Source organism: Papio anubis, chromosome 4 (genome assembly GCF_008728515.1).
Source record: "Papio anubis isolate 15944 chromosome 4, Panubis1.0, whole genome shotgun sequence".
NCBI classification, from domain to species: Eukaryota; Metazoa; Chordata; class Mammalia; order Primates; family Cercopithecidae; genus Papio; species Papio anubis.
In genome coordinates this window covers 3,773,221-3,791,112 of record NC_044979.1, presented here as the reverse complement: position 1 = coordinate 3,791,112, position 17,892 = coordinate 3,773,221, and the positions used below count along the sequence as shown (strand labels likewise).

General features: G+C 41.3%; 1 protein-coding gene across 12 annotated transcripts in view; it reads right to left on the bottom strand.

The window, feature by feature from the left end:
* Nucleotides 1–2,483: 2,483 nt before the first annotated feature.
* CNPY1 (canopy FGF signaling regulator 1) overlaps nucleotides 2,484–17,892 on the bottom strand; it is a 36,334-nt gene continuing 20,925 nt past the window's right edge. The window contains exons 1-5 of one of the 12 annotated variants that reach the window (XM_021936474.2): nucleotides 14,442–15,044; nucleotides 13,262–13,465; nucleotides 11,384–11,480; nucleotides 7,427–7,511; nucleotides 6,207–7,283 (exon numbers count right to left, since the gene is read on the bottom strand). In XM_021936474.2, coding sequence (XP_021792166.1) covers nucleotides 7,474–7,511; nucleotides 11,384–11,480; nucleotides 13,262–13,465; nucleotides 14,442–14,507 — 405 coding nt within the window. In that variant the 5' untranslated portion in view covers nucleotides 14,508–15,044 and the 3' untranslated portion in view covers nucleotides 6,207–7,283; nucleotides 7,427–7,473. Of the gene's footprint in view, nucleotides 2,766–6,206; nucleotides 7,512–10,975; nucleotides 11,481–13,261; nucleotides 15,045–17,892 lie in introns of those variants that run through there. The other 11 variants (XM_031664978.1, XR_645584.4, XM_003896914.5 and 8 more) reach the window with 11 other exon arrangements.

Sequence of the window (17,892 nt, the reverse complement as noted above, 5' to 3'; positions counted from 1 at the left end):
GGCTTCAGGCCCACCACCGAGTCCATGTGTGCCGAGACAGGTGCAGCGACCTTACAGTCAGAGTCTGTGTTTAGCTTGAAATTTCACAGCACCTGTCCTCCAAGGTCTCCGGGCTACCCGCGGGCACTTCCTGTGGACATCCTGTCCCAGGCACAGCCCCTGGGGTCTACGCAGTGGCGTGGGCAGGGGGCGGTGCCTGGAGATTCCCAACACTCTTAGTCCTGCTGCAAAACCAAGTCCCTGCCTGAGATCAGGAAGTTCTCTGTCACACAGCCTGGGAGCACTTGCCCTGGTTTTTGGGCTAGGACAAAGCCTGGCTGGGTGAGGCATTCTGGGCCACCATGGGGTGGGGGGCAGGGGAAAGTTCCCTTCTGGATCTTCCCAGCTGGGTGAGGCATTCCAGGCCACTATCGGGGTGGGGTGGGGGGAAGTCCCCCTCCTGGGTCCTTCCAGCTGGATGAGGAGTTCAGGGCCACCATCCAGGGTGTGGGGGAAGTCCCCTTCTGGGTCCTCCCAGCAGGTACTGAGTCCTCCTGATCTGACTCCTTCACTCTCAGGCGAGAGACTCCAAGGGGCTCCCTTATTCCCTGACGTCACTGGAGCTCTTGGCCTGGCCTCCTTCCCTCATGGCTACCACAGCCCACCCAATCAAAGAACACGTTTTTTGACTTAAAGTTCTCCAATTTTGGTGTTTTGTGTAAGTGCTTCCAGACAGCCAGTGGCCTAGTCTTTCGTGGTCCCTGCTCTCCTCGCAGCTCAGGATGGAGGCCCTGTCCAACTAAGCAGAGCACCACCCTCCACATTAAATGTCCTCACCAGGCCGCACCACAGGTCACCCTCCTGCTATGCTGGTCTGACCTCAGGGGCTCCTCTCCCCATGAGGACCTCTGTGCCCCCCTGCACCACTCCTGTATCCTTCTCGGCACCCAGCATGGGGCCTCAGGTGCACTAGGGCTTCCCGAGTATTTGCTTATTTAAGCACAAACCCAAAAAGGCCAAGGGCAAGGGTGAGTGTGTTCAGAACAGTGAGCACGGCAGGTTTTAGGGGGCTGGGCGCTCAGAAGGGCCCACTGGGCATCTGAGTTCTGTGCGGAAGATTAAACCAAGAGGAATTTCAGAGGGGAGCGGTGCTTACTTGGAAACCATCATCGGCTACCAAGCTCAGCTGCAAGACCCCACCCAACTGTTCCACAGTCCTGGAGGGGCTGAGGTGCACTGCCCCCAAGCCAGGGGTGCGGGACTGGATCACCGGGAGGCTCCCCCAGCCCTTTCTCAGGATTCTGCACCACAGGTTCCATTCGGATCACGCCCAGGGGGAAGCGCTCCTCCAGTGGGGACAGTGGTAACTCACAACTAACCGGAAGCGCGGACTCATTGTGCCAGCCGCGAGCAGGGCCCTGAGCTGTGCTGGGGCCTTTCCCAGGTACAAATCAATGTGAGAATGAATGGGAAGGAAGCAGTAGGCTCACCCTCCTCCCAGAGATAAAGCTTTGTTTGAGCCTATGCTGTGGTGTCTGTTCCTTTGGGATCCACATTGGCGGGGTGAGGATAGCCTACGCTCAAGGGCATGGACTGCCCGGAGCAGGGATACAGGACAGCCAGGGGATCCCGAGGCACAGATGCTGCAGCAGCCAGCCTGGGCTCTCTGCCCTCACTGCCTGTGCCCAGGGGCTCCGCCTGGGCCAGCCAGCCCTGGGCTGGGTCACCCAGCTGGCCTGTGCAGGGCCCAGGTTGGGGCCTCTGCACCTGCTGCCGCCTGGGCTGAGGCATAAGGCCAATGGTACCTTACTTAACACTGTCGGTGCACAGGAGAAAACGCCCTTGGTCTGTTAACGAATCACCAGTTACTAGAAGGGAAGCACAAGAACTAGAGATGCTATCGTTTTCTTGGACTTGAGACTCAGTTATCAGGTACAAAGGAAAGCATTTCTTAACAACAACAAAAAAACCAAACGTGTTTCTTTCTGAAGCCCCAGTGCATCACACCGGTTAGGAAGGCAGAGCAGCATCTTTTACTAGGCTTTGTTTCAGAAAGGGATTTGCTGCAATCAGCCCTCTCTTCCAACCTCGACACAGCCATCTTTCTACAGCGGGATCTTGCCATAGGGCCAGTGCATGCTCACAAAAATGGCTGGGATTTTTGCAGTTTGAAAAGAGAGAGCCACACCACACCCATGGGCACACACGAGCTCCACCAGCCACAGCTGACCCAGATCCCTGGAATCGACTGAGGATTTCCAGTGGGGCTTCCACTCTCGAAATTGGTCAAGGTGTCAGCATCCACAGCATATGCAAAACTGAGCTAACCTGCAACATTTTCTGTTTATCATTTAGGGGCACTGCTTCAAAACATGCACGCACCCGTGACCCTTTAATCTTAGGGCCTTAATATTTCATCATGGCTTTGATTGCATATAAAAGCGATTCAAGGGTATATTTTTACCTGAAGGTCTAATAATTTAATAACACTTGTTGAAGCCACATTTGTATTAGATTTCACTCTGTTTTAATACCACATTGCTTTACATAGGGTCCATTTTTAATAAGGACCAAATAGTCTATTTTTTGGTTCTCCGCTTTCTTCTGTAAACCACAGGGCATGAAGGTGCTTCATCAGCGCCCTTTGATGAAGAACAACAGAGCCATGAAGATTACTTCTATCAAACAATGAAAATCACCTGATTGAAATCTTCTCTCTCTCTGTTGACAATGGTGTCGCCTCGTGGATTACAGTCACCTTTTATCGGCCAATATCAGAGAATACGCTGTAGAGAAATTCCCACTTATTCAGAAAGCTGCTATGAGGCAAAGCCTTAATATAAAACGTCAGGAGTACAGTCTAACTTTTCAGGTGCCAACCTTGTTATTCCTAAAGTTTGAGACAGCTATTCTTGTTTTTCCTAAAGTTTGAGACAGTTATTCACATTCTTACTTATAGTATACCGGATCTTTCTGAGCCCTGGCCATGCTTAATCAGCTGACCCTGGGCATCCGATGCTTCAGTACATAACCTGCCTTCCCTAGACGCTGGTGTGTTAACAATCCCAAAAGGAGAAGAAAGTTACTGGAGCCTTTATCAGCTCCACGGGAAGGCCATGTCCCTCTGGGTCACATCTTGGATTCACTAAGCTCATGATTTGCGAACTTCCCCCTGCCCTGTGGTTTTGAGGGAGCAGGACTCTCTATCAAACTGCTCACCTTACTGTGTTGGGTTTTTACTCTGTGCTACTATGCTTTAGAGGGAAATTCTTTAATCTGTGGTTTACTGAAACCCGTGTTCCATATAGCGACACACACTATAAGATTCTATGCTAGTTCCAGTGCAGCCTCATGGCATTTTTGTTTTCCAGCAACTTCATAATAGATTAAATATGTTTTATGAATATCTTACCGTGGTAGAGGGTAGAATCTTTTTTATGTCCACTGTAATTATTTTTTCTTTCATGAAAATCTGGAGATAATTCTCCAAGATACGGAGCACAGGAATGTTTCTTTAATTAAGGAATTTTAAAAAATAAAGACCTTATTTTTTCCCTGAGATCTCCACACTGGAAATTCGAAGCTCTAGCCGATCTCCCTGTGTCCTCTCTACTATGTATGTCTGTGTCTGTGTGTTTGTAGGCATGTATCTACACTTCCATGTTTCTACCTATCTGTTTATCTCTTTATCCATCCATCTATTTTTGGACTTTCCTGAAGAATCCAGAAGGGCAGAGAGCTGTATGTGACATCCAAGACTCTTCTTCCACAAACTGTCCTTCTGAAGCAAAGCCCCATGTTTCTGGTGATGACCCCACAAGTGAACGAGCCAATATTATATTAAATCTCATCACCACCTCCTGCCCTTGGAGCAGATCGTGAAAAGTGGGCTACAAAGAGCAGAGCCTGTCTCCTCAGCAAACACACGTTTAGGGGAAGGGGCAACAAGTTAAACTTCGCGTGAGAGCAATATCATTTACTGTATCTCTCCCCAGGTCATGTAAGGGCAATACATTTTTACGACTTCCATAATTCCATGTCATTTACTGCATTTGATCTTTTTATCCACTTGGTTTCTTGGTCTAAAAGCAACTAATCTGAGGAATTTAAGCAACGTATAAAGGGGAGTTAAATTACAGCTAGGGAATCATAATAAAAACACACTTGTATCTCACAGGGACATTCATAGTGTGATGGTTTCGTATCATTGTTAATTGCGTCTTGGTATCAAACTATACAATATCCTATTGCATGAGCTTCAGCACATTTAAGATTACCTCACAGATGGCCGGGCGCGGTGGCTCAAGCCTGTAATCCCAGCACTTTGGGAGGCCGAGACGGGCGGATCATGAGGTCAGGAGATCGAGACCATCCTGGCTAACCCGGTGAAACCCCGTCTCTCTTAAAAAATACAAAAAAAAAACTAGCCGGGCGTGGTGGCAGGCGCCTGTAGTCCCAGCTGCTCGGGAGGCTGAGGCAGGAGAATGGCGTAAACCCGGGAGGCGGAGCTTGCAGTGAGCTGAGATCCGGCCACTGCACTCCAGCCTGGGCGACAGAGCGAGACTCCGTCTCAAAAAAAAAAAAAAAAAAAAAAGATTACCTCACAGATTTGTACCAAGTTTTAAAACAGACCACAAAATCACATCAAAGAATGACTTTTCTCATATTCCATGACCATCTGAATTTTAAGCTTGATATATAGTTTATCATTTTTTATTTAGATAAAGTGATTACGTATGTGAATAAATATCAACCTAAGCCGAGAAACAGATAAAAAAGCACAGCCAGCTATTGACTCTATTTTTTTAGGGTTGTCTTAGTAAATAAAGTATTGATCTTTCCCGTTTGGGACTTCAGCACAATCCCACTCTCCACTCCTCAGCAAAATGGATTCATTGTCCTTGGCTTGTTCTTAGCAAATACTAATCCACATCACAAAAAATAAACTGGGCATCTCAGCCAATTTGGTCTTTTTTTTTTTCATGAGAACAGGTTCACACGTCTTCATGGAGACCCAAACCAACCATCTCATAAGAGAACAATCTGAAACCGTCCAGCCTCAAATGGGTCTTCTCTCCTCATTATTTTAATAGGCATTACACACCCTACCCTGTCTTTTTGCAGGGATTTTTTTTGGACATGGAATTAGGTCGCTTTTCATCAACTCTGAGAAACTTTTCTCTCACAGCATAACATTGCCTTGTTTCTTTTATTTTGTTTTTGTTTCCTCCCCATGACTTGTTTTTATTTCGGTTTTGGTCAATAAATGTGACTTACAAGGCACCGAGGTGGCTAGAAGGATGCTAAAGTGAGTAGCTACTCTATCTCATTGTTCATGAGCAAAAGCAGCACCACCTAACAGTGACCCACAGGGAAACCTAAGACTTCCTGCAGCCATGAGAAATCCAGTGGTTTGTGCGTTATCACTCAAATACAGGTTTACTCAGTAACTTCGTAAGCTACAAATATTTACATGACTTTAGCAAGTTTGATCTGGAAAAAAATTCTGGAAAGAAAAAATATACAAGTCATGAGATATTAAAAATTTGCAAGACACAAGACTATTTTTAATGAGAAATCCAAGAAAAAACCTGAAATGCCATATTTAGCAAAACCTTAGCTATTCCCTGTAAGTCAAGGTTCCTGGCCCTCTACATTCAAAGCAAAGCATCTCTGTCAAAGAAAGGCACCCCTCAGTGACAGGAGGTGCACCTCCCCACGTCCGTTTAGTCACAAACAGGAGTCCACATTTTCTTAATTTCTATAATTAGTGTTAGTATTGTCTACATTTGAGAATTTTTAATGATGATCAATGAGAGTATGAAAACAAATTTGGCAACACTTCTACAATTACAACTGTTAACATTTTTCAGTGAAGCTTACTTAGAGTCACAGTTCCCACCATGTTCCTGTGAAGGTCACCAGGTTTTCGGGAATAATTTTCCTGTTTAGTGCATTTCCCAAGAAAACCCAAGTTAGGAGAATGTTCCTGATTTACTACTTTAAATGCCAAATTAACCTTAACTAGGTACATTTAAATAAAGCTATAGGGACTACGTTTTAAATAACAATTGTCCTACCCTACTGGAAAATAGTGTTAATTATTATTCAGTTCTATTTCCATCGTGTGTCAGCTAGAGTGCGAGTTCGTTGGCTTATGTAAGGAGCCATCATACTTAAGCAGCTACAGACAAGACCAAAAAAAAAGCACCCAAATAATTAAGTGATATTAACTCACTAACTTTTAATCAGAGTTGAGGTGGGGAGGGGGCATGGAAAGCCCTTTCCCTTAGCTTTGGTAAATTTTCCTAAATATAAGGATTGTTTCCTGCTGAAGAGTCAGGAGAATGATTTAAACACATAATGTGCTTTTTAAGCAACTGAGTAACAATATGGCAAAGAGTTTTAGGTCTTCCGGGCAGAATGTGTAGCATCCTACCCACTTGATTGCCACCAAAGACAATGAGAATCTCTTTGCAGAAACTGGTGTAGACTATACCCAGACAGTTTTCATCATTAAAGTCAGATTCCATTGAATGCAAATGTAACAGAGACAAATAAATTTCCGGGAGTGATTGTTACTAGACTTTGTATATTAAGTGTGGTCAAAGGATAATTTCCCACCAGGTCCCAACTCTCTTTCCATTCCTGTAGAAGAATGGAAGATTATTTAGTAGTAAATTCAACACACTAAATGTGAGCCAAAAAAATAAAAAAAAATAAAAAAACTTTAGAAGAAAAATAAACAAACCAGAAGAGTTTGGAGTAAAACAAAACACAATCACTAGTGTCATCTTTTAACACATGATGCAATAATAATTCAACTTGCTAAACCATTTAAACTCAGATTGGTGTTTGAGAGGCCAATATAATTATTGTTTACTATAAATTAAAGCATTCATTAGTTTTTACACACTCCACTAAATTTTAGAGATGAATTTTTAAACTTGTGATTTCTAAAAATTTAAATTTCATTCCTGATAAAAAGTGAGTTTGTTTCTTTCACCAATAGCCATATCTCACCCAGAAGACCACATTTTGAATTTGTTGCCATGTATTTCCTTAAATTTATAGGCAATCAAGTATTTGAGAATTCAAATTCAGTTCTTATCAGATAGCTACTGCACTTGTATACGTGCACATACACTGTTATAAAATAAACAGCATACATTATGAAATCCCTATTTTGTTTATGAAATGTCTTCACTTTTTCCCCCAATACAGAATTAAATTCTTTCTTGTCAAGCTTGATTCATCAAAATCTGCAAAGGTTAATTTAAGTTTCATGTACTCCTCAGCTTCACCTATAAAAAAACTCAGGGTTTGTCATGATGTCAAACAACAGATTTTCAAAATAAATCATAAACGGAGACAAACATGGTATAAACAAGAGACAAAATTTCTTATCATGAAAGATAACATGCAAACATAAAATGCAGACATTGACCTTTGGGTGTGACTTTACTCCTCTCTACAACTAGCAGCACGGCACTCCTAGAGCTCAGTATGATTAGCAGAAGTTTCACACAGATCTGGAAAAAAAAAATTAGATAGCATCATTATTACTTTAGACACCAGCCCATTAAGTCATTTTCATTATGCAAAAACGACGTTCTGGTGGAAGCATATTTTTAAAACTTTTATTACGGAAATTTTCCCAAAATGTTATTATAGAAATTACCCCAAAGCAGAAAGAAAGGTGTAATCTATTCCCCTGCACCCCAAACCCAACTTCAACAAAGATCAACACTGCTGTTCTTGCCTCATATTCCAGTCTTTTTTGGCTGGAGGATTTTAAAGCAAGGCCAAGATATTGTGTCATTTCACCCATGGCTCCACTCAGAGATATTTCACAGCTTGTAAGGGGCACAGGACATCTGGCGTTTAACCCAAGGACCACAGCAGCAACTAGATACTTTGGTAATACTACTTTTCCAATTGGAAGCAATTAATGCAAACTCTATTGAAAAAGGCTATGGATTACTTTAGCTACATAACTTTTAAAAAATATGCTCGCCTTTGAAAGTAATTATTTCACGTATTAGAATTTAACATTTCCATTAGTGTTGAGAAGTCTACATAAAAAGGGAAAAATCTTTTACTTTAAATGTAGGCTCAACATTTCTAGATACATGATCTCATCTTCATACGCTGCATTCAAAATTGTTATGTGGCAAATTCATCAGTGATGATGCTTTTAAATGTTAAGTTTGATATGGAAGCAGAAGTGATACATACAGAATATATTTGTGTATTTATTTATGCCATCACATACTCTATTTAACAAATACTTCCATGAGTATTAGAAGATCCATTCATTTCTAAGCTACAGTACTCTGTTCCATACCTTGAGTGGCAAAGAGGTGCACTTTTCATCACAACCCTATAGCACATTAAGATTTTAATCATTTTGACTCCAAGACATCAAAATGACATTCTAGAGAAGTCTGGGCTATATGCCCCAAGATATTCCACCAAGAACATCTAATGAACTTGCCTTTATTTCTTGCCTAGGAAAAAAAGAGATTATTTGAGGAATAACCCCTTATTATTACTCTGTCTCACACTCCAAAAACCGAGTACATTTGATGACTTTTATTCTATCCAGTATATAAACTGCAGTGGCAGCCACAGATTCACTTGTAATCCTATAACCTTTCATTGAGATTTTTTTCACTCATCAAAAAAATGACACACAATGTTTATGAAAATCTCAGTGATGTGTTATATTTTCATCCAAACACAATCATCTTAAATCTGACATATATATTTTCTCCATTCTTCCCCACTTATTTTTGTGTATGGGTGAATGTTAGAACTTCAATATTTGGAAGAGTCTGTGAACATGCCCTTACTGGCCAACATGTGATTATTATAAATAAAGTGAAATAATTTGCATTAAGAAGAAAAAAGTGAAACTCTTATATAAACAAGATGTATGTAAAGTGTAGAAAGGAACTAAACTTTCAATAAAACCTCTAATTCTACCAATGTCTATTTTCTAAATATTTATCTTCCTAAAAGCAGCGTGTGAATATTTTAATAGCATAGTGTCTTTGCACTTAGTATACACTCAGTAAATAGTTATTGCTTAATGTGCAGTTCCATACCCTCCAAAACACACACACACGCACACACACACAGAGTCACATCTTTAAGACACTGTTTAAACTCTAGAGAATCCATCACAGCAAAGCTGTAGTGCTAGATCACAGGGCAAAGTATCGCCTTCACAAAGCAGAGTGTGACTGTCATATTCTGGTTGTAAAGTGGCTGTGCTTGTGTTTTCGATTAGGCACCAGTGCATCTGGAGTTTTCTACTATACGAACATCTCATCCTTCAGTTGTCTGAAACCATCCTCATGTGTTAAGATGCATGAATTCTCTGTTGCTTTAGTCGCTTATCACAGTTTTTATCATTGATGTGTTGCTTGAGCTTTTTCTATCAAAAATTGTTCAGTTTGAAGAAACTCTCTTCCTTGTTATTGTGGTATTAACTCACTTCAACAGCAGGGCTTTTCGAGTGGGTGGGAGAAGTCTAGTCCCTTTCTAGGAGTAATTTATTCTCGGTTTTTAACTTATGAGTGGTTCAGAACATCCATAAATATGTTTCAGGAAGAAACGCTACCTGAAAGGACTCACCCTGTTTCACTACGTTGTGGTTCAATGATGGCTTGCACCTTTGAGTATCTTTCACACCTTTTACTTCCAACACTGCTGTTCATAGCGGTAAGGACTTAATCAGTGTTTTAAAAATCAAATGCCAATTAAGAATTATCTAATCAGGTTTCATTTTATCCTTGCAAAATTGCACCTATCTTAGGTTTATTCTTTAGGCTTGCATTTTCCCAAGGTTAGTGTTAATTTTTATTCCAATTATAAATAGGCAGAAGGAATGAAGAAAGGTAGTTAAGATTATTGAAATTAAGTCAAATTGACAAACTTGGGAGCAGTCTTTCCCCAGGATATTATTATTCGGGGTGACCACTGCTGGGACTAGTTACTGGAACCCTCTCTAGTCCTCCTGGAGCATCTGAGAGAGGGCCCATGTAGCAGTGGATCTGCGTTTGTCATAGACCACGTCCTTTATGAGGAAAAAATTGGAAAATCAACATTTCAAATATTGTTCATCACATTTTTGCTTATATCTGAATGCCTACATACATCTCTGAATTGTTTGAAACACTTTAAAAACATTTTCTGTGGGAAGTTGTGGCTATGGACGTCACACATTTCTATAGTATATCTCCAACATCAAAGAAAACTACGCCAAATGCCTGAATAATCCTGACTACGTCGTCTCACTGTATTCTTTTGCAAGCTTCATTAAAACTGGATTTTAAACAGGAAACAACCCAATTATCTACTCAGAGTAAAAAAAAAAAAAACTACTTGTTCTGTTAATGGGGGATTTGTGTACTTCTTGTTTAATGGCTTTTGATGACATGAATATTTATCTACAAATATGCAGTAGCTGTTATTTTAAGGACTTTGGCACTACATTTGATATAATGGATGTAGGTGTATTCTATACTTTACTGTAAACAACTGCCGAATGCTAATTGTCTCAAACTTCCACATTGTTTAAAAGTACCCCACTGGCTTTAAGTCATTGTCTTCATATCTACTCACTCATTTCTTCCCAAAGATATCCAAAAAGAATGCACAACTGTGTACTCCATTCTTATAAATGTATTAAACAAGCATCCAAGTTAGGGGACTAGAAGGTCTACGTACAGCCAACAGAGTGGAGAGTCAGTGACCACTTTCAACTCTGTATGTTATAAATACAATTCTGCTAATTTTTTCCAGCTTCTGAGTGTGTGTATATGCTTAAGAATTAACTTATTTTCCATCCTCTGAGCCAGAAAAAAAATTTTTTTAAGAAGTGGATACAGGAATGGAACCTGGAAAAAAAAAAAATCCAGCATCCCCCCCCGCCCAAACAAGCAAACAAAAAAAACTTTAGAAAGTTCTTACAAAACAAAAATCGCACCTTCTGCTGGTGTAGCAAATACTCAAGCCATGAAGTGAGGGTCTCCTTCCCTGGTCCAGGATGGAAAAATCCTCTATCTCAAAGTTCTTAAAAAGAAAGTACTTTGGAGTCTTCTAATGCTGAACAAGAATGTTCTCCTTAACAACTGGAAATCAAGAATGTTTGAATTCACTTAACATGTAGAGGAAAGAAAGTACAAAGAGGAAGGCCACACAGCCCTGTGGTTTCTGTTTATCTGTTTTCTCTCACATGCTGTTGTTTCTGATTCAGCGGAGACGGGGGATCCTGTGTCAGAGCTGTGGGTCGCAGAGAGGCAGCGAGGCTCGGTCTGCAAACACGACGCTGCAAGGCTGAGTGAGAGACAGAGGGTGTGCGAGCAGCGAGTACATGTTACATCAGACACACTACCTGATTTTTCACTGCACAGCTTGTCAGCTAGATAGTGTGCCTCCTGGGCGATAAGTGAGAATATTTCATCTTCATACTCTTCTATTATAGTTTCACACTGCAGAAACATAATAACAACATATGTGGATAGACGCACACTGGCGGGGCACTTTGTTAGGAAGGACTTTGCAACAATTTATTAGCTACACATAGGAAATCATGTAACCAAGGTGGTCCATTTTTATTAGCCCTTTTGGTTTAATACATCATTGCATTGGATTAACCCTCTTCCCAGAATGTTAATTGCATCATTTTCCTGGGGCTTAAGTACATGATGAGTTGTGTTGGAAGATGTGGGAGGCTGAGGAAGGAACATCATTCTTTGCATGTTTCACTTCCTTAAATTGGAATGGAAGCCATAGGAAGAAACGGGCCTCCCATTTAAGGTGCTGAAAAGTCTAACGGTTTTTAAATTACAAAAAAAAATTAAAAGACCACAGTTCCTCGAAATGGTTAAACCAGTTTCCTTCAGATTTAACATAAAAATCCATTTTGTGGCTTGAAAGTGTGAAAACAATTAAGCCTTCTCAGCAATCAAAACAAACTCATCTTCAGTTTCACTGTGGAGAACACACCTGACAGTTACTTCGGGAAGTGTCTTTTCATACTATTTAGAGATCCATCCAAAATTTCACTTCACTAAAAAAGAGGAAAAACAAAACAAAACAAAAAACCCTGACCTTTCAGAGAAGAGGGTGCTCAAATATGCCCCCGCATTTGATACTCTTAAATTCTAACTGAAGTATGTTTCTTTGTTAAAGAACTACCAGGTTATACTTTTAGGAGCTGTGAAGTTACCCAACGGTATTCACTAGAGACTTGTAAATCATTTTCTGAGTTCATTAAGCAAGACTCTAAAAATTTTTAATGGCATTTTAAAAGATTTAAATTTCACAGGTTTTGCCTATTTAAAATCTGTGAAATACAAACGCACTTATTCATTGCCATTCTTATTCTGTGGTACTTTTAACCCTGATAATTGCCTTTACTTTCTAATTAAAATAAAGTATTTAAAAATCGGCTAAAGCCCTTATTTCAAGGATTCAGCAGGCCTGATATTCTGGCCAATGTGTGAACTTAATAATACATTTTTTAAAACAGGACTGGCCATCACTTTGTCTGATTCAACAGCATTGACTAAAGTGAAATATATTGCAATGTACTTTGCCAAGCATATTCTAGCAAGCCAGAGACTACCATTCATGAAAAATCAACATTATACTGGAAGGAAATTTGACATCAAGCCCACTATCATACCTAAGCCTTTGTTTAACTTAGCTTGGGCTAGAATACTTGAATTAACTCAGGATACAATTCTCCCTCCTCTGTGAAGCCTTAGAAAAAAAGAGATGGTTGCATCACTCTCCCTCTAGCATTTGGCTGTAAATATTTGAAAGCGACATTCGTTTTAATTTGGCTTTTAACCTGGAAACCACAGCCCCTGATTCCTTACGTGGAAACCTGTGAGAGAACCTTCCTCGCACCAGCACGGAGACCACTCCGGAGTCCCTACACAAATGTTTTAAGCAAAGCATTGTGCAAAACTGTGTCTTCAAGTCCCCAGGATTTGTGAACAGCACCTTCCATAAAGTATCACTGAAACGTGTCCATTGATCACCACAAATTGCCACAACCCGTTAGGGTCTCAAAAGTCAAGTTACTAAATGTATGGTGAGCACTTAAGCAGCAAGATAACAAAGTCAGCAGGTGACATTTTAATGTGCATTGTGATGTTCCATATCTTGAAACTCAACTACAACAAGAGTAGTAAACAACAAACAAGAGTTCCAAAAACACGTTTCTGGATCATACGATTCATCTGCAAGGAAGAGAGCTTACCGCAAATTTCAAAGGTCTGTAAGCATCAGAATAAAAATATAATTTTTTAAATTCTTGGTATATTCTGTCTCCTTTCCTAGGAGCAAATCTCTTGAAAGTTCTCTCCTTCGTCACAGGGTCTTCCTCAAGCTTGTAGTCGTTCATTCGCTCACAGACTTTCTCCAAAAGGTCCGTTAGGAACGCCTCCGACTGGGCTAGGGGGATCTAAGAAGAAAGACAGGGCGAGGAAACTTGTCTTAATGTTAATGTTACTTCAAAGACCTTCCGGCGAGTCCACATGGAAACGCCACACTCTCCATGAATGCAAACGTGTGCCACTTCCCCAGCACAGACACAGTAGACGGTACCGTAGACTGTTATTACAATGTAACAACAACCTGCTTTACATCATTACGGGGTTAGCGTAAATTCTAGCTTTTTAAAAGTGCATATATTTCAAAGTGGACAGAAAAAAATACATTCAAACTAGAAACTATACCTCTACATAGAATCATGTTTAGAAGTCACTGAGCATGTAGCAAAAAGCATGACGCATAGAAAATGGCAGTTATTATCCATCTACTTGTCAGACAGAGAGGAGAGAGAGAGGAGGGGGAGAGACACAGAGAGAGGGAGAGAAGGAGGGAGAGACAGAGAGAGGGAGGGAGAGAGAGGGAGAGAGAGCGCGCGCTCAGCTGGCTGCAGACCCCCTTAGTCGGGGAGAAGTTGAGGAGGCCCAAAGTCTGGCCCACCCCGGGGCTGCCCTTGGCTGCGCGTCCCCCGCGCTGCAGCCGCGCGATGGCCCGGGCTGGGGTGGACGCGGGGCTGGGAGAGGAAGGGGCTCACGGACGGGCGCCCCATCTCCCAGGCGGGCTCCTGGGCTGCTTTCTTTGGGAACAGCTGGTGCACGTCCCCGCTCGCCCCTCTCCCTCCGGAATTCGGCGAGGATTCAGCTGGACCCTTTGGCCACCACCTCCGCCCCGGGCGCGGGTCAAAGAGCACCCTTCGCCCTTGGTAACGGAGACAAAACGCTCGGGGCCGTCTAGACAGGTCAAGGTGCAGGATGCGGCGTCCCCGCGGCTCCTTCCGGAAGGGGGCGTGGAGCCGCCAAGGGCGCCGGACCGCGCCGCAGCCCGCGGCCTTTGCGGGCTTTTTCCCTCTCCACCCTCTGCTGATCAAAGTAGGAAGTTTGCATGACAACCGCAGTGAAAGGGGCTGAATCACAAATGAACTCGATTTCTGCAGTGTTGATCTCTCCAGCCTCCATTGTCCCCTTTCAGGCGCAGTATGAACCCTTCCGGTGCCAGCGACCGCGCTACATTCACAGGCGCGCTCGGGGCGCACAAAGGGTCTCCGCGCTTCACCGCCATCTGGCCACAAATCTCATCAGCGGCGCGGCGGCGTCCCCTTGAAAGCGCGGGCGGAGGGTGCGCCTGTGTTCTTTAGACCCAGGTTCCATTACAAACCGCCCCGCCTCGCCACCGGCGCCCCCCGTTTCAATAAGGAAGCCAGTTTGTCAAAACATTCTAAAAGAAACTTGGGAAGAGGACGCGCCAGAGAAATACAGCCGCCGATTAACTATCAGCTGCGCCTCCCCTGTGCACAGGTAACGTCCCTCCTCCTCCCCCACGACTCCACTGGAGCTTGATTTTGAGCTGCTCTCAAGGCCCAGACACTCGAATCGGAAGTCAAATAGCTTATGAACTATTTAATAGAATATACCACCACATGTATCTAATCACTCAAATGCCACGTTTTTAAAACTCACGAATGTTTTAATCTCTAAAAATGTCTGCCCTCAAAAACTGCAGCCTAAGCGGCTCAAAGTGCACATTTCAAACACAAGTTGCTTTCTACTTACGCTTTAATTATGCCGTTCATTAATTTTCATTGATTAAGTTGTAAAACATGCACACAACACGTAGATTAACAAACAAAACTGAAAATCTGTTTTATTAATTTACAGAAACAAATAATTAAACACATGCTAATCATTGGAAAAACTATAAAATGCAGAGGCAGATTTAAAATGTAATTTAATCCAGACAGATCACTAGCGGAAAGATTATGGAGGTTTTCGTTTTCTGTGATGCATGTATTTTAAGTATTATTTCCTTAGCTGATACATATACAATATATTCATAGTAGCTTCTGGATGTCAACAGAGTAGCATTTTACCTGAAAGTGAAGAATAGACTCTTTCATTAAAAAATATCTAACTGTAATCAAGAAATTCATTCTCTCTCTTCTTCCCTTCCTCCCTCCCCCCGTCTGGTTTCCCATCTGAAAAGTAAACATACTTGATGCTTGGGGGGATGGGGACAGAGCCAGGAGGCACTATGGTCTGATCGCTGGGGCTTTCAGAAACTTAGGCCTTTCTTCCATTAGAACACCAAACTCCATCCTAATACACCACCTAATTCATGCTGAGTAGAGGCCACGCTGAAAACTAATTTTTCAATTCACAGAATATTGTGAGCTATTTGCAAAAATTGCTGAGCATATAAGTTTTGAGCAAAATTGTGATGCTTATGTGGAAGGCCTTCCACAACTCACTTCTGCGGGCCATTTGATTCACTTCCTAGGCTGCACCTTTTGGAAACAGTTCCCCATGTTACAACTTTCCACCTCCCAGTGGATTGTTTTTATTTTGAAAGTGTAATTTGACATGTTTGAATATACTACCATTTTGCCTATTTTAACACAAATATGTTATGGCAAGGTGCAAACGTGTGAATTTCTATAATTTTGTCAGTCTATGAAGGTTGACTGGCTTTTTGATGTGATTCGCTAGCCCTTTAAAGTAAACATCCTTTAAAAGTAGAAAATGTTTGCTGGCAGCTAGCTCGGAGACACTACCTTATGATGTTCGTTAAAAAAAGGAAAGGGAAAACAGCCAGCGTGACACGAGTGGAGCTCATTTTTGCAGAAGGTTAAGAAACATTTTGATCCTAAAATGCCAAAGCATCAATTTTTTTGAGAAAATATTTAAGAAAAAGATGCTATGCATTACAGCTCTTTATACATTTATTCAAATGTACATGATTAGAGTTTAAAATGATTCTAAGCAGTTGAACTACGATAAGTACATTTAAAGACTGTTCACAGAATAACTGGGCTTCCCCCCCCCCCACTTCAAAGTGTTTTGATTATAAGAGGCCAATAAGTATTGGGACAAGTGGAATAAAACGAAGTCTTTCTATACTGTGAAGATTTTGAATAGTACTTGTCAATAAAGCACCTCCTATTGTAATCTTAGGGAGCCTTGCCTCTGCCCTCCAAGGACTGTCTCAGAGATACTAACCTCATTAAAATATGAATGAGAAGGCCTGTGTATCCAGAGAAAACCCACGCACTGGCACAGTTTTCTTATCTGCCATTGCTTTTACATATGGACTTGTTTGGTACAAGTTATAAGTAGAAAAATGATCCATGATAATTTCATTGCTATCTTAGAGTACCCCAAGCACTCCAAGTAAATCCTAACTTTTCCTAAATTTTAAACCCACCTATAACTCTTAATCATACTTCCTAAATGTAGTGCCTATTTCTCCCCCTTTACGTTTCTTCTGACCTTGTGCTTGTTACGTGAGCAATGGAATGGGGGTGGGGGGATACCCACATCCCTACTTTAGAATGGAAAAAAGTACTTGAAAGTTCTGACTTTGACTTCTCTAGAAAACCGGAGCTAGGGAGTTTATTACAGACCGCTATGATAACGCTTTAATAACGGCCAATTACAGCATGCCTCCATGTTTGTTCATTACTGTGTCTCTGTTAATCTTGTAGTAAATTTCTTGCTTGATAGCTGTCACAATCAGCAGGAATACAATTATGTTACAGTGGAAACTGTCGTTGTAGTATATCTGTCTCTGCCATTACAGTCTGACAACCTCCAATAAATTTCACTCATCTTTATCGTTATTTTGGAGTGTCCTTCAGATATGAAACCAGTACTTAACCTGCTTAGTGACTGATAATTAATTTCACATTGTAGCAAAGATTTTCTTTCTGGAGGTTTAGTTAATGTAAAATTTTAATTGCATTGTAGCAATATTGCATCTAGTTTAATCACTAACTTTTCATCCATAAAAATTGAAATCACTGCTGATATTAGTTAAAAGTCAATATTTAGAAGTGAAAATTCAAAGCTCCTTTGCTCTAGGCTACAACAGGGAAAGCATGAATTCAGAAACTCTTGTAAGCTGATGAGATATATAATTAGCTTTTATGTTAATTGACTGCTATGAGTTTGTTGTATGACACTTCTTCATATAATATGCAAATAGCATTGACTGTTTAGTTTTATTAGACAATATAATTAGAAATCTAAAGGCACTCATTTCGATGAGGAATAATAAAGGCTGATACATTTCCAGTGTTCTGCATATCAGAAAAAAATGAATTGCATCTGGACGTAATAAGAGAGGTTTTAGCTAGACATTATTTAGGGAGCCAAAACCACATATAACAGAATTAAAAGGAGTGCTTCCAACCACCGTAAATTCCGTATTTAAACAGGTGAATTTGTGGTGTCCATAAGACTTTGGGGGGAAAACACAAATGTTTCAGTACAATTTGCCACAAATAATAGTGCACTTAACGAAGATAATACCTAAATGTTGCCTGCAATAATTAGAGTGAAATAAGTC